General features: G+C 35.4%; 2 protein-coding genes across 2 annotated transcripts; both read right to left on the bottom strand.

The window, feature by feature from the left end:
- Positions 1-905: 905 nt before the first annotated feature.
- On the bottom strand, positions 906-27,753 carry LOC144967238 (exonuclease 3'-5' domain-containing protein 2-like). Its single transcript, XM_078904202.1, has 11 exons — positions 27,518-27,753; positions 11,788-11,963; positions 10,927-11,075; positions 10,097-10,231; positions 9,398-9,509; positions 8,177-8,413; positions 7,423-7,588; positions 6,903-7,068; positions 5,794-5,991; positions 4,569-4,700; positions 906-1,215 (listed from the first exon to the last, which is right to left on the bottom strand). Exons 1-11 carry the CDS (start codon positions 27,561-27,563, stop codon positions 1,026-1,028), a joined length of 1,707 nt encoding a protein of 568 aa, XP_078760328.1. The 5' UTR covers positions 27,564-27,753; the 3' UTR covers positions 906-1,025.
- LOC144967241 (uncharacterized) lies at positions 20,625-23,705 on the bottom strand. Its single transcript, XM_078904206.1, has 3 exons — positions 23,350-23,705; positions 21,303-21,474; positions 20,625-20,901 (listed from the first exon to the last, which is right to left on the bottom strand). Exons 1-3 carry the CDS (start codon positions 23,583-23,585, stop codon positions 20,752-20,754), a joined length of 558 nt encoding a protein of 185 aa, XP_078760332.1. The 5' UTR covers positions 23,586-23,705; the 3' UTR covers positions 20,625-20,751.

Below are 27,753 nucleotides of genomic sequence, written 5' to 3'. Positions count from 1 at the left end.
AAAATAAAATCACAGGATTGGAGACGAGTACACCAGCCCATGTGCTTCAATTTGGGATTTGAACCGGGGCATAAAGTTGTAAAACATGGTCTGGTTGGTCACTGCTTTGGTTCACACAGTACACAGTGATTATTTTGATCACAACATTGAAAACCTCATGGGGTGTGACACACCCCAAAGGGAAAAATAGGAGGTTTCCGAGTTTTCTCTACTCATACATAAGGGGGTGTGATACACCCCAAAAGACATAAATCTCAAAATCCAGTGATGACCTTCTGGGGTGAGCAAACTATGCACGTGAGATAAAAAAAATTTGGCCAGGTGATAGATGGGGTCAATTTAGGAAAAGTCATGAAATTTGAAGGCTTTAGGACAAAAACTGTTGATTTTAGAGCGAAAAAATATGGGGTTGGGGTGTGATACACCCCAATGGTAGAAATAGGGTTAAATATTTTTAGTTAATTCTCCATTTTCATAAATTCATGGACTGTCAAAATTTTGCTGTTGCGTTCGACATTAATTTTTTCTAGCGATCTCTATGGGACACTGGACAATTTATGTTATTAATTCACCTTTTAATGTGGACAATTCATTAGATTTATATGAACTTTTAGAAATCCCAGATTTAGGGGTCATTAAAAAACCCATAAATTAATAACTAATCAAGATAAAGCTTTCGTTTAAACTTGCTTGTCAATAACTTAATTGGATATATTTCCACTCCAAATTTCATGTCTTTATCTTGCTTGGTTGATTTATTATGAATTTATTTTAATGACCCAAAATGCCCAGGGTGGGGTGACGCTCAGCTGGGCTCATGTCCAGGGCTTGGTGATATAAATATTAACACATGTTCCCCAATCTCATCCAAATCGGAAAGTGACTATGCCATTTTCCCCCTGTGCTCTTCATATGTATTATAAAAATTAATAATCCTCCATCTTTCTCCAACAAAAGTTTAACAAAAAAAAAGTATAAATATAAAAAACATTAAAATGAAAGTTGCCTAAAGATTACATCCCTGGTCATGTATTTTCCATTTTGGTCCAACCCTCTGGCACGTAGTCCACAGACCAAAAGGCAGGTAGAAACTGAGGATCCATAGTATCAAGGAAGTGCTTTCTCCAACGAGCTTGAAATGTTAACAAACCACCATTCCTCACCATGTGTCTCACCACTCTTTTTCCATGCGGCACATAATCTTCTGAGGCTTGTCTGAAAAACAGCATAAACATTTTTTAAATATTTCTAAAAATATGTACAGTGGAGTCCATTTATAACGAGTCCTGGAATAACGAGAAGTCTGTTGTAACGGCATCTTTCTAAAACCCCGGGTTTTCTTCTTCTTTATCTTTGTAAAAAAAGTATCGCTATAACGCAATCGGACAAATACGCGAGTCGGTTATAACGGAATAGTGCTGCTGACTGCTGCTGTTGTGTACAACGCAAAAGCGAATAAAACCTGGTCGGTTACGAAATGACATAATGCGTCGATGGTGTGTATAGCGAATGGGATATCCTCAGTGTGCAAACAAACAATGAAGACTGCGTGGAATGAGCTAGGAGGGGAGGGGGAGTTGGAGGGGTAGAGAGATAAGGTAGGCGCATCGCATGAAATACGCTAGCAGTGTTTGCTGTTAGGCATCGTTTACAAGAGCCTGATGTTAGGCAAGATGACTAGATGTAATCACTTACACACCAGTACAATGGCTCTCACTTCTTTGATTACGATGGGGGATGAGTTGTAGGCGGGAGGGGGGGGGGGGGAAGACTGTAACCTTACAATGGACCGAATGAATGCGAGTGGAGGGCATGAGATGTGCAAGCAAGCGGAACAAACTCACGACGTAATGGGATGGGGGCGACATGGTGGTGTTATACGATGCCTTGGGTAGGGGAGAACGCAATTTGCGAGTCCCTTTCTTTCTTATTGCCAACGCCGAGCAGTCAACATCGCTAGCGCTAGTCAGTTTTAATTTAATTATCATCAGTACCAGTCAAGACATATCCTTGTTCAATACACCTTTATAATGGCCTCTAACTCTAAATCATTTATCAAGAAACGCAAATGTTTAACTCTTGAGACCAAAGCTATGTTGATTGAAGAGGTCGATAAAAAGATCCGAACAAAAGCAGAAATTTGTCGGTCGCATGACATCGCTTCAAGTACCTTACACACCATCTTGAAAGATAGAGAAACCATCATGGCGGCGTATACCAGTGGACGATTCCAGCAGGAAAGGAAGAAAATAAGAAAGCCCGATTTTGAAGACGTCGACCGCAGTTTGTTGTTATGGTTCAACCAGGCTAGGAGCCTCAGTGTCCCGATTTCAGGCCCCATCTTAATGGAAAAAGGCAATGAACTTGCAAAAACCCTAGGACACCAGAACTTTGACATGAGCATTGGTTGGTTGAATCGCTTCAAGGCCAGACACGCCATTTCAATGAAAGTTGTTTGCGGCGAATCAGCTTCAGTGTCGACCGAAACTATTGACAGTTGGAGGAAAGATCAGCTGCAAGAAATCCTGAGGAAATACCAGCCCGGTGAAATCTTCAACGCGGACGAAACTGGGCTGTTCTACAAGTGCCTGCCAAACCGCACGCTTGCGAGACAGGGAGAGGTGTGCAGCGGCAACAAGATTCCAAAGGAGAGAATCACACTGTTAATCGCTGCCAACATGAATGGGACGGAGAAGTTGCCACTCCTCACAATAGGGAGGTTCGAGAAGCCGCGGTGTTTCAAAAACATTAAAGCTCTTCCAACAGAGTATAAATTCAACAGAAAGGCGTGGATGACAAGTACGATCTTCGAGCAATGGGTGCGGAAACTAGATAGAAAGTTTGCTCTGCAAGGAAGAAGCGTCGCACTCATTGTGGATAACTGCTCTGCGCACCCACATATGACTGATTTGAAGGCCATCCAACTGTTTTTTCCTGCCGCCAAACACCACAAGTGTACTACAACCCTGTGACCAGGGATTATCCAATCGTTTAAAGTACTCTACAGAAAGAGGGTACTAAAACGACTTATTGCCACCATGGACAAGGATGGGAGTGCCGACAGCTACTTAAAAATGAGTGTGTTGGATGCAATGTACACCTCTGCTTCTGCATGGAACGATGTCAAGATGGAGACCATTGCAAAATGCTTTCGCCACGCTGGATTCAAAATCACCCCAACTACTCTGTCTCCAACCGTTGATTTGGACAATGATCTGTCAGTATCAGACGCCGCGCACGATATTGTACCCATCAACGATCGCACCGATATCGACAACCTTTTTGACAGACTGAGAGACATAATGCCTCTGAATATGACGGCCAATGAATATCTGTCAGTGGAGGAGAGTTTTACTCCAATAGAGGAGTTGTCAACTTCTGACATAGCACAATGTGTAACTGGAGAGAGTTCAGAAATAACAGAAGAGGAAGACACAACAGAAGAAGTCGCCATCATTCCATCAAAAGCAGCACTGCAGGCATTTGAAGTGGTTCGCCAGTTTTGCATGCAGCAAGAAAACGGCATGTCAGTGATAGGGAGCATCAACGTCCTAGACAATTTCATCAATGACGTTGCCACCAGTACAAAGAAACAGTCAACAATTGACTATTTTTTCAAACCAAAATCCATGATATAAGAACAAGTGTTTTTTTTATATGATAACCTATATTACCTATGCTATGTATCATGAATTTGCCTAAGATCTCGAGATTTGAATGAGTGGACGAATGTGGTGACTTAATGTATGTTAGAATTTGATTCTGATTCTTAATATTTTTAAAATTCATGTTAATTTTTTAATTGTCTGTCTGGAGTGTTGGGTGTGTGTTTGAATTTGTATTTTGTTAGATGGGATAAATAAAACTGGAACAATCCCCTCCCATAACGTACCAAAAAAAACATACCCCCCCCCCCCCCCAAAAAAAAAAAAAAAAAAAAAAAAACAAAAAAAAAAAAACAAAAAAAAAACAGATTCTTAATTGATCAACTATACTTAATGCCCAACAGTCATGTTCAACGATATCACTATCAGGGGAGATAATACAAAGAATAATTATACCCCAATACCCAGAGTAGGCCCGCGTAATTATTTCCCTTGAGTTTATTACATGATCTCTTATAACGAGAATCCTGCTATAACGGATTTTTCGCACCAGTCCCATACATCTCGTTACAACAGGATTCCACTGTACCTCCATATGTAAATGTTCTTATGAAGATGTCAATATCACACAATTCGTTGAACAGTTCAACAAAAGTGTTATATTTAATCTGTTGTTAAAACTATTCACTATTGTGGTCACCCTCTTCTTATTAGTTGTGTGTGTATGTGTAAAAGTCTAATGGATGACAGTCCGATGCGTGATGAAAGTGTGTAGTTGGTGAATTAGAGTATAAGATAGCCAACTGATGGAGCAGTGTTGCCAAAATCCAATGAGTTAAAAAAAGAACCTTCAGGTTTCAATGCCAGAGGAAGTGGTGGTATTTTCTATAATACACTTCTGTTGTATGAATACACTTGGGAAATTAAACAGCCTCTGAACAACATTTATTTACAAATACATACCTGATGTCCAATTGAGAAGCCTTCTCAATAATTTCATCGGGCAATGAATCAGAGCCAAAGAAATCCATTAAAATCCTCTCAAGTTCTTTCACTCTACTTGGTGGAATTGAACTTCTATTAAACATCAATGCTCTGCAAACAAATTGATAATAGATTTATTCATTACCTTCATTTGTATTTGTACATCTTCAAATTCCTTAGCTCCATCTATAAAGCATTCAACTCAAACACAAAGGAACTGGTTCAAATTATTGTTCTGTAAAACTGTTCCCGTCAACCCTGTAGTAATTATAGTAGAGTAGTCGGTAAGCTGAAAAAGGTAATTAACCACAAAGATAAGGCTATACACAACCCGTAAAAGACTCAAGATCTTACTATGTTTTTAGCATCTCGATAAATCATTAAAGAAAGAAATGACATCATCTTTGCTCACTTTGTGGCAGCCACCCAGATAATTATAATCCCTAAAGCTGAAATTACCCTTCGAACAATAACAAGAATTTTATTTCATATATTTCAAACTCTAGATATGACAGAAAGTGCTTAGCAGTAGATCTGCATCCTATCTAAAATGTAGAACTGTTTGTTTCAAGTAATAAACTCTATTCAAAGCTCTTAAATGATAGTTCGGGTCCATTCCCTAGTTTCATTTTTATTTTTAATGATCATTTCAAGCAAACATCATCTCTCTCTCTCTCTTCTAACCCCATTGAAAAACTATTGCACAGGTATAAACTCACATTATTCATTGATCTTACCATAATTAAAGTCTAAACCACTTCCTTTCTATGCTTATCATTCCATATTTTACAAAGAACATTAAATTAAAATTATCTATTTTATCTCTATGTTTATCATTCCACATTTTACAAAGGACAATAAATTAAAATAATCTATTATATCTGTGTCATAAATTGTTTTAACGTGACTTTTTTCTTTTTCTTTTTTTTTTTTGTCAAAGAATAGATTCTTGACTGAATAAATAAACATTGACTGCATAGATAAGATAAGATAAGATAAGATATACTTTATTGATCCTTAATGGAAATTATCATAATGTTACACATCATTCATCATTATATTAGCACAGATTTATACACTGTCATGAACTAATTGATGAAAATATGAAGCTAATTTAAAACAAAGTAAACTTTAAAATATTCATAAAATATACAGCAGGTACAAGCAAAGGTATTAAAATCGGACATGAAGGTAGAATAGTTACCTTCCAGCAGACTTTACTTTCTGTAAGTCGTGATCCACAACTGTCCTTGATGTTGATCCAGAGTCAATTGGAGCATTGCACTCTTCAGCCAGTCGCTGCCTTAGAAGGGAGTCGTGGTCACAACTTTTTCGGTGACAGGCTGTGCATAGCAAAAGCACATCGTGTGAGCAGTGGTCTTTGAGAGCACTTGGAAAAAATCTGTAACAAAAATAGTCATAACTGAGGGAAGAGAAGGCACTCATCCCATAGCAGGAATAAAATCATATAAAAATGAGTGAGTCATGATGGTGGAGCTTACCAAATTGAAGTCAGATTTTCTCAATTTAGAAGCTTTTAGCATCACAACTCCTTCAACAGTCAAAGTATTCGACCTATATTATACTTTTGTTTCTTAACTCCAAAGCATGCAAATAATACCCCTCTCCCCATTCCAAAAGATTCAATTAGAATCTTAAGAACGATGGAAATAATTATAGCCTAATCTTCTGAGAAATGAACTCCTTGATAATAACAATGATGATAGTTAAAATAAAGTTGACATCATGTAATTTATTCTTTGCATTCAGGTGTGATTTATTTTTATGTTATCAGTAAAGAAAGTGACAGATGATTGTCTTGAGCTTTTTTTTTATATGGCGCAATATCAACTAAGCATTCTCAAAGTGCTTTACAAAGGTCTCTGACGAACAACAACACATAACATGTAGAACAAGACATGATGCCTGTTAGGCGATATAAAAATTTTTTTTGACAGAGACAACGCCACTGACGGCCAGGTACTCCTTTTACACCTGAGTACGGTGAGAGAATGTGAGTAAAGAGCCTTTTCCAAGAACTCAACTATGCACCAAGCGAGGCTCGAACCCAGGACCTTCCAATCCTAAAGTGAGTGTTCACAAGACCACAAGCAAATGGATTTATATTTGACTGCTAGAGGATGCAAAAGTTTTAAAAATCTTCTGAACTACAACAACATTGTTATTGATTTAATTAATTTCTATGATAAATAACTGTGCTTTCAAAACTAGACACACAGGAACCAAACACATACACATAAACACACACTCATCCTCTGACATAGATAAACAAAATTCAATAAAATGTCTCACTTTTTATATTCGAAGGGAATGACAAATTTTCGAACGTAATCCTTGTCTGATCCACAAACAACACACTGATTATCTTTCTCCTGGAGGTAGTAATTTCTCTCATTTTCTGGTCGACTGGATGGCTCAAAATGCAGCCTTACAGTAATGGGGTCGTCAGAAATTTTGTCTGACAATAATTAAGTGTAATAAAAAAAAAAGGTAAGAATGAATATAACATTATAAAGGAAAGGCTGTTATATGAGTAACTTTATACAAAGGTTAAAATGGCTTCATAGTCATAGATACCTAAAGATAAAAATTTTAAAAAAATATATTAAAAACTTGTGCAATATCCACAAAGCGCTTTAAAAGAGGTACCTAGCTAACAGCAACACCTAACATGAAAGATAAGACATGAAACCCCAGCAGGCCATATGAAACCATATTTCCATTTGATGCAGTACACGTTGCCTGCTGTCTATAATGCCGATAATAATGATAAAGGCAAGCAAGAAACATGAACAAATTGTCATTTCCTTACCAGCCAGCTCCTTGTCCAGATACCACTGTGCCTTCCTCTTGTCACAAGTACACAGTGTGGTGCCATCAGGTGCCTGAAGACGACAATTATCCCACAAAGGACGCTTCCTAGTCGAGTATATTTTATTGTCATCCTTCAGTTTTCTGCCTTGATTACGATTGCTGTTCTGAACAATGAAAGAAATTTAATATTCAATTGATAGCTATACTTGAGTAGGGACAGGCAAAAAGTTCTGATAAAACCGTATTTTGAGGAAACTGTGTACAAAGAATGATAAAGAAAAACTTTGGGACATAAAATAAAGAGTTTGAGGAAACAGAACGTGATATATTTTCTAAGCTATAATTATATGCATTTTCAAAAACCTAGCAAAAATCATGTCAAAACAGATTAATCAAATAAGGAGCAGAAGTAGATAAAAAATTAATAACAAACAAGTATATCCATAAAAAAATAAGCTTTGTTTATTGGGTTTACCAACGTAACATACAATAATTTGTAAAGTAGAAAACGGTAAGGGCGAATAATTTGTAAACATTGTTACATAAAATTTACACACAAGTTTAGAGAGCAATACTGTTCATAAAAGTTCAATTTTAATATTAATATATAAAAATATATGATTCATTATGTACAGTGCATTCTTTCAAACCTAAAATTAGTTGTTTTTTTGGGGGATTTTTTTTTGTCTTTTATAATAAATGGTACAACCACTTTACACCATTGAGCTTACAAAAAAAAAGTGCCAACTTACCTGCTTACCATCGTTAAGAGACATATATCCAACATCAACGACTCCTTGACATATGGAACATGCTACTTTCCAGAATTCTGTATTTGACACATCAGCATCTCTATCATTGTCACCGATTTGCAATCCAGTTGGACTATTGTTGTTGGAATTTTCACAATGCACCAAGCCCATCTTAGCACAAACCAAATGAATAAATATGTCAACAGCGACAGCAGCATCTGTAGCAGCGTAATCAATCTGAGAAAATGGGAAAAGCAAACAAGTTCCTAAAACAATACCATGAGGCAGTGTATAAGAAAATATTTCATTGGATAAAACAGCAACATTTCTTTTGAACATGCTCACATTATATCTTGATTGAAAAAAAAAATTGGGGAGTGGGGGAGAGGGGACAGGTCCAATTGTATCAAAACGGAATACAATCCAAATTGAATGCCACAAGAAAATTCTTTACATCTGAATTATTGGGCAATTAAAAAAAGAAAAAAGATCATAAGCCTTAATATTACATATGCAGCTAAACCACATTTTACATTTATTATAAGTTTGAAAAATAGTTCACAATAAACTAATCAAGAAATTAAACAAAGTGATTTAGAATATATAATAAATAACAAAAATTCAATAAGACTAAAGATGTTAATAACTATAACAATGACAACAACAATAATAATTATATTTATCATCATTACTATATTATGATCATCAGGGGTCCTGATAGCTCAGTTGGTAGAGCGCTCACTTCATAAGCAAAGGACTGAGATCTATCCCAGGTGCAGTCGAGATCTTTTTCTGACCTCTCCCCGCCTATCCAGCAGTGATTGGGAGCTGGATCTGTTGGATCAGAAAAAAAAGTACTTCGCAATAAAACTAGCCTCCGATCCAAAGGGTAGCAAGCAATTGCTATTGTCCGTTTCATGCTATAAAAACAAGGATAAACTCTGGCTCCATGGGCCTGATGGCTCTAAAAGGACTACTTTATTATGACGATCATCATCATCATTATTATCATTGTCATCATCATCATAACGAATTTTAAAAATGAAAAAGCATTGAAAATGTTTTGAAATCCTAAAATTAGAGGAATCGAATTACAAACCTCCCAGTGAATTGTCATGGTTACTGAATGAATTTCAATATTAGTAGTAGTAATAATAATAATAATAATAATAATAATAATCATCATCATCATAATAATGATAACAAAAACATCACTCTCACCTGTGCCTGTGTGTAGCGCTCAGCCTCCCAATTTCCACACCTAATTTTAGGATCTTTACTTATTCCTACATGCAGAATCTCACTTGACAAACTCTTCAATCCCTTGGATGTACTAAGAATATTGAATGGAGACAAAATGAATCAAAAAGTGTAAATTACTCGTATCAGATTATAGATTCTCCTCATGAAATTATGCAACTCACCATATGGACGAAAAAGATTTTTTGAATTTTAAAAATTGACACCAACGACAGCTGTGTGCCACATTGCATATTAGTTACAAATTCTGAGATGAAGAAATTAAACACAGTAATAATAATAACAATCTAATAAAAAAAATAAAATAAAATAAAAAATAATATCGTTCAGTTCTAAAGCACTTATCCCCCTCAAATAAGAAAACTACAGAAAAAAAAAAAACCCTCCAAAAAAAAAACAACAGCGTTAAACGCAGTGCAATTATTAGAAAACCAGTAAACACACACTATAAAAACGAAAAGTTATCTGCATAAATATGAAATGTCACAATGAGTATAATTAAACATTCCACACCAAACATATTTTAGACATCTACAACACATGACAAGCACAAACAGTGCACCTGAAGAAAATAAAAATTAAGGGCTTTTAACACGAACAAATTACATTCTGCACACCAAAAACGAAGAACAACCTTCATAACATTTGATGGATACATACCAGTTGTAAGCATTTCGGACTGAACTGACCCTCTCCAAAAGATGCCTGAGGTCCACACACCCATTGACAGTCAACCCATAGTCTACCATGAGTTTTTTCCCATCATTGACAACAGCCACACCAGTCTTTAAAATACTAATTTTTGAAACGGAATAAAAACAGTATTGAGTCAGTACTTCAGTGTGGCATGTCAATTATAGAACACATTAATGTGTATATTTTCTCAATCAAATTTTCATGTTAATCTTGAAGCTTGGTTTAAGAAAATTGCCCAATATTAACGCAATAAGATTATGAGTTAAAAAAACAAACAACTAATATCATTTTTTAATTTCTGTTCTATCTATTTATTTAGCTTTTCTTATTATAGAGAATGAATAACGCTTGCACGCTTACAATTGAAAACTTCAAGTATGACAAATTTATTTCAATACAGTGCAAGAGATAGTATGATTTCAAATGAATAATATGTGTCATAAATATACTTGTCATTGCATATCAATCAAAATTTAAAAAACAAAACAAAACACAACCCCCCCCCCCCCCCCCCCCCCCCCACAAAAAAAAAACAAAACCCAACAACCTGTAATGCATTATTATCGCCCTTATTTATAAGAACACTCACTGTAAAATTAATTTGAACTGATATGATATTTGGTCTCATAAACATTTCTGAGAAATATAGCCATAATTATTTTAACAATTACTCTAAAATGGATGTGTCAAGGAAAATTGAATTTGGCCAAAATGGGCTCCCACGGAAACAGTACACAAATGTTGTCGCAACTTATTAATCCAACAAAATTCTGAAGATGAAAAAATTCTCATACCTCCTGTTTGCTAATAATGATATCAAAGTATCTGGCAGCTGATTGGTCATCTTACTAAGCCTGACGAGTACACACAACCCGTGAGGAGTGCACAGTTGAAGAAGAGCAACTTTGTTCTTTGAAACCCATTCACAATCAAGACCAAGAACCTGCAAGGATTTTTTTGCGAATATTTAAAGTGGTGAAAAATAAGGAACAAAACTCAAAACATTGTTTAATGTTGCATTGAAGCTGACAGTAAAAACTCACAAGTGAGGTATGCAAGATCTACCTATAATATTGAGGGAAAAAAATAACATACTGATGATCAACATTCCCAGCAGTATGATGAAAATTTAATCTCTAGCCATGGGCTACAAATATAAAGTAGTATGTATTTTCTCCCCAAAATCTAATTTCCAAGAGGAATGATGCGAGATTCCCAAGCCTTTTTTCTATAATTTTAATCTGGGCTTTAAGATACACGAAGCGCGGATGCTTGTAGTTGTAGTCGAAATTGAAAACAAATTTATAGTAAAGGAAATTCCATCTGGTTAAATTTCTCTGAAAAAAGTTGCTGATTGCAGTTACCAAGGCATGCTTGAATTGAAGACATGGACCAAAGCTCAAAGCAATTCTACCTTTCAGCTTTTAACATGGGCAGGTTAATCCATGAGTTTGATGCTTTATCCATTAATCCACTAATCCACTAGAAGAACACTTTTTAATTTCATAATATTATGGGGATATAAGAGTGTCAGATTATCGAGAGCTAGTTCACACAAAAAGTTTTAAAATTGTTTACAATTATATCCCTTTTTTCTTTTTCTTTTTTTTTTTGATGGTTTAGCCAATTTTCACTTCATATTATTACTGTCATACCTTTTTGAAGGTGAGATCATCCATTACTTTGGGGAAAATTGCTTCCCATTCTTGTGACGTGGTGACAATAACAACAGTCTTCTCTTTTATGTATGATGATGCATCTTGAACAATTATTGCTTTCCTAGACTTGTATTTAAGCAGCTTCCATGTTTTCCAAAGAGCAAATACTGCAGCTGAGAAAAAAAAAAAAATAATAATAATTAAGACCAAAATATGATCTTCAATTCTTACTAGATTTTTGTTTATGTAAAAAAAAAAAAAAGTATCATTGAAACTAATAAGAGCACTTTGTAGATGAGGAAGTTGATTCTCTATTTCTAACTATAGGAAGATTCGAAAAACTCTATTACACTCACCATCGCTGCAAGTGTTCATGATTGGATCAAAGCTCAGAGCTTTATCTATGAACCACTCCTTTTAAGGAACGCGATTGGAACTACAAATATAAGAATGAAAAATATTCATTTTGATGGAATTGAGAATGGTAATGAAAAAAAAAAGTGTAAAAAAAAATCAAGCGCTGATGATGACAAGAAGTGAAAAAGGAGGAACATTTGCACAATTGCCTAAAAGCCTCATTTTGAGTGCATTAGCCACAACCTTTAGAGAAATAAAGATAAATTATCATTGATACTTTAGCTAACTTCTGAAGTGAGAAGGTGCAAATGTATTCTCCACCACACAACTCTCTTACTCTTACTGCCAATACATTAATTGAGGGAGGGGGAAAGGGGAGTGTAATGTTTTAAAAAGGAAGAAATTCCTCCTTTGACTCCAAAATCATGGATTTCTGCAGATCCGAGGAAACCGATCAGTATTGAAAATTATAAAAAATGCTGTAGTTAAAAATCTTGTAATTTAGATTTCAGTTTAATTAACAAAATAACATGAGCCAAATCTTTCATAATCAAAGCTGCTTTTAATTGCAACATTGACAATTAGAAATCGTTCCATTAAGCAGCATTCCAATTGACTGATTCCTTCAATGGCCTACATTATAGGTACAACCCGAAGAGGTCAACACATATATATTAACTGTTGTACAATTTCAATGGGTATAGTTAAAATTAAAACAAAAGTGATGCCTTGGCGCTGGCTTCCGGCGACAACAGACGTGTTGTGAATATTTACCTATTTTCTACACATATTTTTATTCATTTATCATTCAATCGTCGGAATTTAAGCCTAATTTTTATTCAAAATGGATGTGAAGTATATATTGTTCCTGATTTTTATATTTATTAGTATATTTATAAGCATAAATGGTGTTTTAGCCTGTGATTTTACTGCCAAAATAAGCCTATCGATAACTTATACTCCAGAGACTCTCCGATCCCTCCAACCCGTGTCACCCCCACCACCCACTATTGACACATCGTTTATTAAAGTAAGAAAGAGGGGGAGAAAGGGAGGAATAAAAACAAAATTTAACAGACGGCCTTTTCGTCCATTTTTACCCTGTGTAGTGACAGGTAATGTAAGATCACTGAAAAATAAAATTGATGAACTGTTTTCACTGTGTCGTTTTAATAGTGACTATCGTCAAGCCTCCATAATAGCGTTAACAGAGACTTGGCTATCTCCTCACATACCATCATCATGTTTTAATATTGAACAATATTCACTATTTCGAGGAGATCGGACTAATGTAAATAAACGAACTGGGGGTGGGGTGTGCACATATATTAACAACAAATGGTGCCACCCCAATAACTGTCAGATAAAGAAAATGTATTGTGACGATTATATTGAATTTATTACTGTTTCGTCACGACCATATTACCTACCCCGGGAATATACTCATGTCATCATCGTCAACGTCTACATTCCACCATCATCAGACAACACCACAGCGAAAAATATTTTGAGGAAAGAAATACAGGACATTCAAATTAAGTCACCCGATGCCGTATTGATGGTCACTGGCGATTTTAACCAATGTAACGATTTTACTCTCCCGGGACTTCATCAATACGTGGACTGCGAGACAAGGGACAAAAAAAACATTAGATTTATTCCTGTGTAATATTAAAAATAGTTATAAATGTTTACCCCGTGCCCCATTAGGTTTATCTGACCACTGCATGCTCTTGCTACTCCCCACCTACCGCCCTGTTTTTAAACGTGTAAAACCAGTAAAGAAAAGTGTACAGATCTGGAACGGAAGTGTGTGTGAAGATTTGCGTGGTTGTTTTGAATGCACTGACTGGAATGTTTTTATCGAATCATGTGATAGTGTGGATGAGCTGAATGACTGTGTGAGTGAGTATTTAAAATTCTGTGAACAGCTAGTGTCTTGTAAAAAAGAAATAAAATATTATCCTAACAATAAGCCTTGGATAACAAAAGATCTAAAACTTTTATTGAACCAAAAGAAAACTCTCTTTACTGGTGGAAACGAAAAAGATCTTAAAACAAAACAAAAAGAGATAAAGAGGGTAATATCTAGTTGTAGAGACAAGTACAAAAATAAAATTGAAAAATGCTTTTCTTCTGGGGATATACGGGACACGTGGCGGGGGCTTAAAACTGCTGTTAACTATAATCCAAAGCCCACGATTATATCAGAAGATATCGAAATTGAAACTTTAAATAAATGTTATTCACGTTTCGACACAGCAAACAAATTTGATATTGAAAATGAAAAACATAAATTAGACAGGGCTTTGGAAGATGAAATGGCTGTTGAGGTCAGTGAAGAGGAAACGAGATTCGTATTTTCGAAACTAAACGAGAGGAAGGCTGCTGGGCCGGATGGATTGAAAGGAAAACTATTAAAAGAATGTGCCCACCAGCTTTCCCCCATTTATACACATATTTTTAACTGGTCCCTCCAATGCGTTTCAATCCCTGAAATTTGGAAAACTTCGAAAATTATTCCTGTTCCAAAAAAAGAAAAACTTGAAACTATGAACGATCTCAGACCTGTTGCACTGACTTCAATAGTCATGAAATCTTTAGAAAAACTTGTTCTTATTAAAATTAGGAATCAGTTTATGCCATTGAGTGATAGTCATCAATTTGCTTACAAACCAGGACGTGGCGTAGAGGATGCCATTTTGCTGTTTACAAACAACATCTACAGGCATCTAGATCACGCTAGGAGCTATTGCAGATTGCTTTTTGCAGATTTTTCTTCAGCGTTCAATACAATGCAACCCCAGTTGGTTGTTCAAAAATTGACTAGTCTGAATTTAAACAAGTATATAATTGCTTGGGTCTCGAATTTCTTACGGAGAGAGCACAATATGTTCAATTAGGGCAAAACAAATCTTCCTGTATAACTACAAATACTGGCGCTCCTCAAGGTTGTGTATTGTCCCCTGTATTATTCACAATATACACAAATGACTGTAGAAGTCAAAACCTGAGTGTACCTTTAATAAAGTTTGCAGATGACACCGCTCTTCAAGGCCTCATAACAAATGGCAACGAAGTGGCTTATAGGCAAGAAATTGATAGATTTGTGTCTTGGTGTGATGCCCACCACCTAGAGCTTAACATAAGCAAGACAAAGGAGCTAGTGATTGACTTTAGGAGAGTGAAGGAACCGATAGAACCGTTAAAATTAAAGGACCAATTCGTCCAGCGAGTTCCTCACTACAAATACCTTGGTGTAACGATTGATGACAGGCTCAAGTGGGATGAACACTTGAAAATAATTAGGCATAAGATGTGCAGACGTACATATTTTTTATCAAAACTCTCTCAGTTTAGAATAGATAAAACCCTCTGCACATTATTTTATAGAGCAGTAATCGAAAGTGTTTTGTCATTTTGTATAACAGCTTGGGGAGGCAATTGCTTAGCAGTGGAAAGGAACAAAATAAATTCAAATATTAAAAAATCCATTAAACGCTATATAAATGATGTTGACGATGTAGATCTTTTATACGAGAAATTTTGTATAAATAAAATAACTAAAATATTAAATGACCAGTATCATCCACTAAGACCATCAATTATTATGTCAGAAAGAAGTGGTCGCCCTTTCTCTATTTCAACGAAAACAGAGAGACACCGAAAATCTTTTCTGCCGTCCAGTATTAGGCTTTATAACAACAAGCAATAATCATTTTATATAATTATTTCTCATTTTTACTTTTTAAAAATATAAATATTAATTTATTAATTTATTTGTTTTGCAATCTTTTCAATTTTCAATTTATAGTGACAGTTTTAACTATTTTACAGTGTTGAAATTATTCATATTATAAAGCGCAGCTCTGGTTATAGAGCTGCTCCTTTTTTATATATATACATCCTATTTCCATTGTATTTTTATCTTATGTGTAAATTATAACACGTCTGTACAAAAAATTTCCTTTTTGGGATGCAATAAAGTATTATTATTATTATTATTATTATTATTATTATTATTATTATTATTATTATTATTATTATTATTATTATTATATTTGTCTAAAGGTAGCGTCAATTGCCAAGGACCTTGACAATTGGCCAATCGTCAACTACCAAGGACCGTGGTAATTATGACTAGCGTCAATTACCAAGGACCTTGGCAACTGGCAAATCGTCAACTACCAAGGAGCGATATTATAGCCACGGAGTAGTCTCTCTACCTCTCTGTCTTTCTTTCTTCCTCTTTCTCTCTCATTACTTGTATTTCTCACGGACGGTGTTAACTACCAAGGAGTGACGGTAATTGCCAAGGAGTGATGCTATTGCCACAAAGTTATTGATATTCTCATTTCTCTCCTCTCTCTCTCTCTCTTTCATTCTTTCTTCTTCTCTTAAATTTTCTATACTCTCTCTCTCTCTCTTTCTTCCTCTTTCTCTCTCATTACTTGTATTTCTCACGGACGGTGTTAACTACCAAGGAGTGACGGTAATTGCCAAGGAGTGATGCTATTGCCACAAAGTTATTGATATTCTCATTTCTCTCCTCTCTCTCTCTCTCTTTCATTCTTTCTTCTTCTCTCAAATTTTCTATCCTCTCTCTCTCTCTCTCTCTCTTTCATTCTTTCTTCTTCTCTCAAATTTTCTATACTCTCTCTTTCATTCTTTCTTCTTCTCTCAAATTTTCTATACTCTCTCTCTCTTTCATTCTTTCTTCTTCTCTCAAATTTTCTATACTCTCTCTTTCATTCTTTCTTCTTCTCTCAAATTTTCTATACACTCTCTCTCTCTCTTTCTTTGTCTTTCTTTCTTTCTTCCTCTTTCTCTCTCATTACTTGTATTTCTCACGGACGGTGTTAACTACCAAGGAGTGCCGGTAATTGCCAAGGAGTGATGCTATTGCCACAAAGTTATTGATATTCTCATTACTCTCCTCTCTCTCTCTCTTTCATTCTTTCTTCTTCTCTCAAATTTTCTATACTCTCTCTCTCTTTCATTCTTTTCTCAAATTTTCTATACTCTCTCTTTCATTCTTTCTTCTTCTCTCAAATTTTCTATACTCCCTCTCTCTCTCTCTCTCTCTCTCTCTCTTTTTCTTTCTCTCTCATAACTTGTATTTCTCACGGACGGTGTTAACAACCAAGGAGTGACGGTAATTGCCACAAAGCTATTGATATTCTCATTCCTCTCCTCTCTCTCTCTTCTTCTCTCAAATTTTCTATACTCCCTCTCTCTTTCTTTCTCTCTCATTACTTGTATTTCTCACGGACGGTAATTGCCAAGGAGTGATGCTATTGCCACAAAGCTATTGATATTCTCATTTCTCTCTCTATTTTCATTCTTCTTCTTCTTTCAAACTGTCTATACTTTCTCTTCCCCTTTCATTACTTCTATTGAGAGTAGTCGGAATACAAGCTCCAAATCCGAAGAGCATACCACCAATGTACTTAGTTTGAGATCACCTATAAGTTGTCATGGCAGTTTTTTTGCATCGCATGCGGCCGCAAAAAATCGCTGATTTGCATTGCAGCCGCAAAATGTGCATAATTTTTTAATTTAGTGGGGACCAGTGATGATAATCTTCCGCGGATTTTTTCATATATGTTCCGTTGTTTTTGTCATGTCAAACATTTTCTGCTGAGTGGTAGTTCATGAAAAAAAAAAATGCCTTCTATCATTTTTTGACACCTGCTCAGTTGCATGAATTTTGGTGACTCTCCTTTATTTATGACGTTAGTCTAGACACACTGGCGCCAAATGTCAAAAGTAGCATAAGACACATGGTGGTCATGGATGAGCGCTTAGAGTCTGGTGTCTCGGAGTTATAGCGCTATATAAGTTTTCAGCATTATTATTATTATGAGAAGATGATCGAAAGGGAAGGGATTGGAGTTGGAGCAAATGGGTGTTAATATTTGTGTACCTTTTAGCTGTAGCATGATAGTACATTAATTTGGCGATTTAATTAGTTTTTTAAGCCTGACTTTTTTTATTCTTCCTTTTTGATTTGCTTTTGTTTGATTGTTCTGAATGTGTCTAATTATAAAACAATTTTTAAAAAATAAATTCATCAATTCTCCCTCCTTCTCTCTCATATTCATATTTCTCTCTCAGCCACCCTTCTATCTTCATATTATGTTTATAGATATCATTTGAAAATAGAGAGATAACAAGTTAGGCTGATCGATTTAAGAAATGATTGTTTAAAGGCTAATTTAAATCTGATTTGTTGATGGAATATGTTTTGCAATTAATTAAAGATTTGTATTTATAAGCTGCATCATCACAATGTTGCAATAATACAGACACTAACCGGGTTTGTAAAAAACAAATACCTCCTGATCTTTTGGCCAAAAATTTATCATAATCACTTGATATGCGACATTATAGTATAGGCCTCTAAAATGTTTAATTGGAAATGACAATTCATTAAAATTAAATTATATATGCAAAAAGTCAGGATATGTCTAAATCATTAGACTCTAATGATCAGAAGTGCTTTAGGACTAATAATATATTAAATAACTATGAATAGCTTTAGCTATGTTATATTGACATTAGATTTGGGTTTGACTGACGGGCCCGGTAGATTTTCTTCCTATTGACACATTTTCATTATCATCACTGGGGGACCTGTGCTTGTGTCAGGATGAAACAGATAATCTCAAAATAAGTACACTGAGCGTGTTCTTCCTTTTTCTTGGGTACTTTAATTGTAATTCTAGAACTTTTTACCAGATCCCATTTTCTACCTTTTCACTGGCGCTGATATGACCATACATTTGTTGCAAGTGCTGTGAAACCCTTAAAAACAAACCAATAGTTTTTTCATAAACGATTTATGGGTTTTTAGGAAAATCAATCGCAACTTTTTGCAAATTTTGCTGTATTTAGCTTGCAGAATTTGAGATTTTTTTTTTCAAAAAACCGCCATGTCAATATAAGACTCATCCAGACACAAGCACAAAAGTCAACAAAGAGGAATACACCCAAATGCTTACATTATACATTAACAAATATAATAATACATAACAGAGAGAAGATTTACAAGGAAAAAAATCTCATCTCCCAAAACAACAACTATGAATTTGACTACTTCCCTCCCAGCTAGGACAAAACCAAGTAATATTAATATAATGTCAAGACAAAGACAGAAAGCATGTTGGAAAGCAGTTATAATGTCCCCCCCCCCCCCCCCCCACACTATGGGAGGTCAGGAACCCCACCCAGTTGATGGTTCTTCACCCCACCCTCGAAATTACACCAAAATGTCTTTTTCATTCCTTATCCTCAGTTCTGCTCTGCAAATTTTGGTCTCTTTTGGGCAAATTTTAGACCATCAGTTTAGTTTGTTTGAGATCACCTAAAAGTCTCATCCAGACACAAGCACGGTTCCCACCTTGAGGAACACACTCAAATGTTTACAAATCATATATAATATGAAAACACCTCCCAAAATTGTAACTGTACATTCGACTTTCCCTCCCAGCTAGGGTATCCGGCCAGGACAAAACCAAGCAAGAGTATCCCAAAACGAGCATGTTGGGAAATAGATATATAGGGGAAGAGAAAACAGTAAAAGCCTCCCTGCCCACTATGGGAGTGTGAGGTCAGGAACCCCACCCAGAACTTAAATTTAAAAAAACACAACAAAATGACACATTGGTATACATGACAATTAGAAAATTTATTGAAAAAACAAAACAAAACTTAAACACAGTCAAAGACAAATATAAACAGAGTAGAGAAATGAAAACACATTCTCATTTAAAATATAATGTATATCAGTCTGTTTCAAAGCTATGTTACACTGCCGTAGACGATCAGTAATCAAGCTAAGTCACAGCAGTGGTAAAGGGCCTATTGCCAATGACAAATTGGAAACAACTGACGTAGGCTAGGATAACCAATCAAATGTTTGTTAAGGATAAATGTAATGCCCTTGGGGCTGAAAATGTGTAAAGGAAGCCACAACTGCCCAAAATGACTAGCGATTCCAAGAAAAGGACAAGCTTGTGCAGCCGGCCCTGCAGAATTTCCGGTAAAGCAAAATAGATATTTGGGACAGAAGACGGAATCGCTAGATAATGGACAAATGGCAAACTGAAATGGTGCAGGCTGGGATAATCAATTTCAATCAAGTGGTTTTGACAAGAATAAATGTGTGTAATGCCCTTGGAGATGAAAATGAGTAAAGGAAGCCACAACCGCCCAAAATGACTAGAGATTCCAAGAAAAGGACAGAATTTCCGGTAAAGCAAGATATTCAGACTCGGGTCCGAACTGCCACTTCGAGTGCGATATCCACCACCCTACATCAGAAACGAATGTGCGATCATCGGCAGTTGTTACAGTGTTGATTTGTCAGAGTTTGATGCCTACACCAACAGATAACATGTAAACAGCGGATAACATTATGGTGATGTTGAATCAGGACATGTCGTTGCAAAAAGCTTCTGCTCTGAAAATTTACGAACTTCCATTTTCACCATCGACCCTGTAATATTCTTTATAATCTGCCATTTGCTTCATTTCCAAATTCAAAATATTATGGTTTGCAAAAATATTCACAATCCTCGCTATGTCAAGTGTATATAATAATTATGTATCGACAGAAGGTGTGGCTAACCCACAATGAAACTCACATTGGGACTTTAAATGTCGAACGTCCTTCAAAGACAAAACTTTCCCATATTTGTTGCGAAGCAGACTCAGCAATTTTTCGTTGACCGGCTGTAGTTGTACAATTTCCTGAAAAGAGAGTAATGCGTTATAAAATGTAGACTGTGAATAAAGCAGAAAGCATTAAATTAGAAATTGAGAGACAACAAACAGCCGACAAATGACATGACAAAGGCTCAAAAAAAAAAAAAGAAAGAAATTATCGACCATTATAAATAAAAATCTTTTAACTGATCCACAATGTTTCTTTGACTATGAGCTGAATCTTTGACTAAATTGCACATATATTTGATAATTTTTGCTTTCCTATGGCCAAATTCATTTTAAAAGAAAATACAAATTTCAGCTAAATCACCTGAATATGAAGTAACAATCATTTGACCAGCCACAGTACTAATAGTACATAATTAGACGCATATACTAATTTGGTTCCTACTATTAAATGTGAGACATTACAGCAGCAAGAATACCTTTAACTCTTGTCTTTGTCCAGGGGTTAGCCTCTTATTGCGAAGCTCATGTACATACGTATCAGGGTTGGTCGGGTGATTATGCTCCAGGAATTGCTTCCTAACCACAAGGCCTCTCAATGCATAATCGTAGGCCAAGTGCAGAAACACTTTACAGCCTGTAGCCGAGGATCTAAAGTAGGAAAAAAATATTTGATCAGTCAACCAAAAAACATCTCTCCATCTGTTAATAACAACTTCTAAAAAAGATGCCACGTGTAGGGGTCCAAAACATACCAAAAATAAATATTTTGTAAAAAAGTAAAAACTAAAACAGGCTCAGATAAATCAACATAAAGCTTCAGAAAAGGACCAATGTATACAAATTTTATGATTAATTCCTATCTATATTGTAGCACAACAACTTTAGTTTATATTATACTTATACCATAACCATATGATATATGCTGCACCTCTCCAAAAAAAATTAAAATTCGGTGACAAATACCTAATCATAATCTAAACTTGCAAGAAAAATATGTGAAAACTGGCAGGTCTCCAGATGACTAGTTATACAACTACTCAAAAAAGGGAAATTCCACATTCTAATTTTTAATGAGCCAATTTAAATCTTTCATTTTTACTGTTAGAGTACCTCAATTTGTGGTGACAGGAAAACAAAACATGCTAGATACTTCAATAGTGTAGGCACTTTACAGAGAGGAAATACAGCAGTCATACTCATAACCCACGTGGTCAACAATGGGAATTGGTCAGTGACAAAAGGGTGCACCGAGGAAAAACCCGTAAACTTAAACCCCCTTCAATTCACAAAACATTTGTACTTGTTAGTAAATGCAGTACCAAACAATAAACAATAAATTCAACAAATCAATTTCCTAAAAAAAAACCCTGCAAGAATAAAACTCGAACTGGCAGGTTGGCATGCGCATGCGGAATGGCCAGGGAATTCTTATCCGAACCAGCGACCACCTGAGCTCTAGCCCTTCGGTCTTGTGCCATGACGTAGAAGTTAGATGTCTTTTGTAGTTGTTCCAGGTGACTATAAAGTGTGTTACTGATGCTTGGATTTGGTGGGAGGAATGTGAATCTCAGGTCTTCAAGAGGTTGACATTCAAGCAAGTGGTGTGTTACTGTTTCATTGGGGTGTTGACATAGGTGTCTTTTGTAATTTTGCTTAAATGGTTGTTGAGCGGTATGTGTTGTGTTCTTAGTTGAAAGATGATGCTTTGCTGGTGTCTTCTGAGCTTATTTAGGCAATCAGTCTTTACAGGAGTGTTCATATGGGAAAACATACATCTACCCGTGGTGCTCATTGCCCAACTGTTCATCCATTCTTCTCTCTTATTTGTTTTGATTATTTGTTTCGCTGTGTCTAAGGATACTGGAATTGATGGTTGTAAAAGTGTTGATCTGAGTCTGGCTAGTCTGTCTGCATTGTCATTTCCTGGTATATTTAAATGTCCCGGTATCCACTGGAGAGAAAAGTCTACTCTGTGCGTTGTAAGGAATTCATCTAGTTGAGATCTTAAACTATTGAACGTTGAGGAGAGTTTACCTAAATCGAGAGCTTGAAGAACCGATTTGGAGTCTGTGAAGATGACAGTGTTTTGAAGTTTTGAAGGGTTTAGCTGGAAAACAGAAGAGAGGTGTCGCAGTGAGGCTTCTATTGCAACTGCCTCTGCCTCGTAGTTTGAGCAGGAGCTTCCGCAAGAATTGTGGATTTTATCACAGGTTTTATCTGGGTATTCTACTAGGGAATCAATAATGACAGTCCAATGAGTTATACAAGTACAAACTCACAATTCCAAATTGGAACTTAAATGTTTTAGGTACCTATTCGAGGTGACAAGAAAACTAGAAGACTAGATATCGAGATAAATTATAAATTATAAATGTTTGCATTCTACTACCGACTACCGGATGTCTTTCATAATGCTCATACTATAATAACCACGTTGGTGACGGTGAGAAATTGAAACAAAAATTTACAATTTACAAATAATAAAACAAACCATATTTCAAAACAAAAGTAAAATAAACTTACTTTGTGTTGCTTTTGATACCCTTTCCACAGTATCTATGCTCACCGAAATGAGTACAGACAAAAACGCATCTTGAATATTTAAAATCCTCAGGGATTTGCCATTTTGTCCTTTTGTTTGTCTTTTCCACCGTGTCAGATGACTGTATCCTGAAACAACAGTGGTTGTTCTTTTGATAGAACGATAAATCGTTTTCAAAATCTGTAAAGGTACTGTAAAAATTAAAAACAAATGCCATTTTAAAACCGGCTATGGACTGTCCACTTTGACTTTGAAACCTTGAATGAGTCGAGTACGAATGAGTCAAATGAGTGGCGAGTGGAAAAGAGCCGTGAAAGACCCGCACATTCCAGTTCGAGGCTCGACTAAAATTACCGTACGCGGCTGAAGAGTTCCAATTTAACTCCTTGGCAGTTGTGTCAACGTCAACTACCAAAGACTCACTCCTTGGCAATTGACACTTCCTTGTCTAAATTGTTGTCTTTTATCAAGTCTTCCGAAAATGTCAATCTCTCTTCTAATTATTTTCTACTCTTTTGATCACACTTTTCAATGCCACATTCAGACATCTGACTGTCATTATGATTACTACATTTGAAGTGACCCGGTTCACCGCACTCAGAATATAGCCTGGAGGGTAAGGTCAGCCTATGTTCACAGCAGGGCCACATTGAGAAGCATGTTTCCATTATTTATGTATATTTATTTTTTTAAAATGTTTTCCTAGTCTAGACAATTTTTAGATCACCAAAATCGGTGGGTTTTTCAAGATTCATGGTGCCAGGAACCTGGCCTGGCCCTACCCAGCAGGCTACTGCTACATTTTCAGGCATTCAGGGGGGAAGCCTTCCGAAAGCTCCTCGGTCCAGAATGTTTCAATAAACATTTTCGCCATGGATCTTTTGTCATGCGGTTTTTATTCAATTTAATATAATATAAACACATTTTAAAAGGCTGCAGTTATTCAGAGTCGACTCTGCCAATAATCAGTTTTCTTTATATATTGGCAGACATGTCTGAGAATAACGTCAGCCTTCCCTTAGCCTTACTTAGCAGTAAGGCCTCCCATTCTCATTTCGGGAGGCCTTCCGAAAGCTCCTACATCCCCATTTTACAATGTTCTAGTAGTAGAAGTTTGGGAGGGGGGAAACTTTTTAAAAATAATGTTCTAGAATTAGAAGTCTCCCCTCTAGAACATTATAAAATCGTAGTGCTTTTTTAGGCACCCCTGTTGACGGTGTATCTTAACGGATCGTTTTCATACACCTCCGTCACGTATGCGCATCCTATCCAATTTCATCAGCGATATTGTGTTTCTGTATTTGGACATAGCGAAAGTTGTGACATATGTAGGATGTTTTTGTTAATAAATTTATATAAAAATAATAATAATTTAAAAAATCGAAATATAAAACCAGAAAATAGAAGTTGCATTGAAGGTAAAATGTTTTAGAAAGACCTTATTAAATGTGATGAACAGTCAGGTGGCTCCGTAGCGCAGTGGACAAGCTGTCAGACTGAAAGTACTGGGCTCGTTTCCCATTGTAGTACTTTAACTTTATTGAGAAAGACATCATTTTTTAATAATTTTTTTTGGTATTTCTTTCTTTTCTTTTTTGTTTTTCAAAAACTTTTTATCATGTTTTTAAAAAACTTCGATTATAATTTTCTGAAATTATTTATTTATTTGAGATCAGTTCAGTATTTTGAGTGCCATGCCATGTTACTTTTTACTTTTGATTTTTAAAATTATTGTTATTATTATTCTTTAATTTATTATCATTGTATAAACATACATCAGTAATCACCAAGCAGCGTGCTATACTACAGTCTAAAACTATTTAAACCTCATGGACGTATGCAGCAACATTTTCATTAATTTACCATCACCGCCAAGGGAGGTGCATAAAATTACGGTGCGTTTTTGTATAGCCAACGCCACCTTATAAAATAGGGATGTAGGAGCTTTCGGAAGGCCTCCCTTCAAACTATTTAGACTTCGAAAAAGTGTTACTGGCTCATTCGTCTGATGTTGGTTTCATCTAGACGTCTATTAATTTCCGCTGTGATTATCCCCAGGCACCTGTCTGGGGATTACGAATTTTCATTATCCCCAGACGCATATTTGAAACTGCGCTCTTTTAAACAAATATCCACATTCCAGAATATGGAATGTTTCCAAATGCACGTAGAAATAAGGAAAGTTAATAAAATATCTATAAAAACATAAATTAACCAACATTAAAATCAGTTGTTACTACATATACACAATATGCGTCGACTTCGAAGTGGGTGTCATGGTCGAAAGGTTTCGTCGTCTGCCCTGGAAGTTTGACCAGAATCGACGTTGTGGGTTCGAATCCTGGTAACGTCATTTTTTTTTTTAAATTCCGTCATCTTTTTACAGAACGTTGCAAGGGATAAATGTCGCATCCATCCTCCGCCCCCACCTCTTTTTTTTTTTTTAACTCTCTCTCTCTCTCTCTTGTTTTTTTTTTTTCTAGTTTCTAGCAAATATATATTCGTCCCCACTCCGATCTCAAATAGTGTCTAAAAAGAATAAATAATTAAAAAGCAAACAAACAGAAATATTCAGAGAGCGACCAAATGGTCAGATAGAGGATAAAAAAAAAACAATAATTGTTTTAAAAATAAAAACAATTTAAGAAACTCATGCTCAGAAACGGAACATTTACATAAAGGTTTAGCAAACAGAAAACTCTAAGGTTTAGGTCAAAATATAAAAAAATGAAAAAGAGAGATTTCCCTCGGGGCAGGGAATAGTTTTAACAATAATAATAATAATAATAATAATAATAATAATAATAATAACAATTATAATGATAAAAGTAATAATAATAATAATAATAATAAAAATAAACATAATAGTAATAGTATGATAATAAGAGTATTAATAATAAAAACAATATTGATAATAATATAATAATGATTATGGTGGTAATAGTAATAATAATAACAATTATTATTATTATTATTATTATTTTTATTATTATTATTATTATTATTTGACCAAAACAAAAAAAAAAAAAACAATAATAGATCTAGAGCAAATTAAATAATGAAAAAAAAATTATCGGAGAAATAAAAAATTCAACTGATTAAAAAAAACTCTTGCTTGGAACTCGGAACAAAAGTGAAAACAATGAACATCAATTGAGAAGAAAGAAAGAAAAAGTAAAAAAAAAAAAAAAAATGTGTGTGTGTGTGTGTGTGGGGGGGGGGGGGTCGCGTCTGGTTCGAATCTATGCAGCTAAAAGGAGTAAAATGAAAGGTAGCCTAAACCACTGAGCTGTCTATCCACACCGCTATCGGAATATCTTAAATTAATATATGAGCTAAACATATTTCCACCATTTTTGCTTCCTTGTTTTGGTAGTTATTTTCATCTCTGATTCGAATAAAATATAGTTGTTGGATCTAGTTTTGTGGACGTGTGATACTAAATTGTATTGTCTTGTGCGAAGAAGACAGGAAAATAACAGGTGTCGGTTTTGGGCTTTGGGGCGAACAACACCATGGCCTAGGAATTCGTCCGCGAAATAAAAAATAATTCCCGGTCATCCCCAAAATTGTGGCCAGAATGAGCAAATTATAGAAACAAGAGATGATCAATAAAGTTAACAGGTAGGTAGGTAGTGAAAATTTAAATGGTTGGTGGACTATGAACAGATTTGATGATTAACAACTTTCTTCCTGGTTGAAAATTAAAAGTCGAATTGCCAATTTGACGTTTTCAGATCAAAGTAACAAAAGAGATTTCATTGATCCATTTGCTTTAAAATAATTTTTTAAAAAGAGCTGGATTTGATATTTGATCACTATTTACTTTCATCTTGTGTTAAATATCACTTGATATATTGACTGTTTTGGGACACAACCACTAGTATTTTTTCCAGAATTTTTGGTATTTTTCACGCCTAGTTTGGCATTTTGCATAAAATCTCTCTGCCCACTTGCTACATGCGTCTGGGGATAACCAATTTTTGTTATCCCCAGACGCCTGTCTGGGGATAATGAAAATTGGTTATCCCCAGACAGGTGTCTGGGGATAACCAATTTTTGTTATCCCCAAACAGGCGTCTGGGAATAATGACAGCCATTAATTTCTAATACTTAATATTAATACCTACACTACACAATCTCGCATACCTCCCGTTGATATCGAAAGTAGCGCTGTCCTCCTCCAATTCAGCATTTTAATATGGAATGATGTTTTTACAATAAACTAAATAAATCTTAATGAATGTGGTCCTTTTCTCTTATTGTTTCCGAAAAAAACATGCCTTTTTTCTACCAGAGTCGAAAAATAAATAATGAAATACGACAATTTCATTGACTTGTGCAATCGCCATGCATCTCATCGTTTCCCGTGGTCGTTAGCCGTC

This window comes from Berghia stephanieae, chromosome 3 (assembly GCF_034508935.2).
Source record: "Berghia stephanieae isolate SIO BIC M18660-M18661 chromosome 3, UCSD_Bste_1.3, whole genome shotgun sequence".
Classification (NCBI taxonomy): Eukaryota; Metazoa; Mollusca; class Gastropoda; order Nudibranchia; family Aeolidiidae; genus Berghia; species Berghia stephanieae.
Note: the sequence above shows the minus strand (reverse complement) of the source record. Positions and strands in the feature narration are given on the sequence as shown.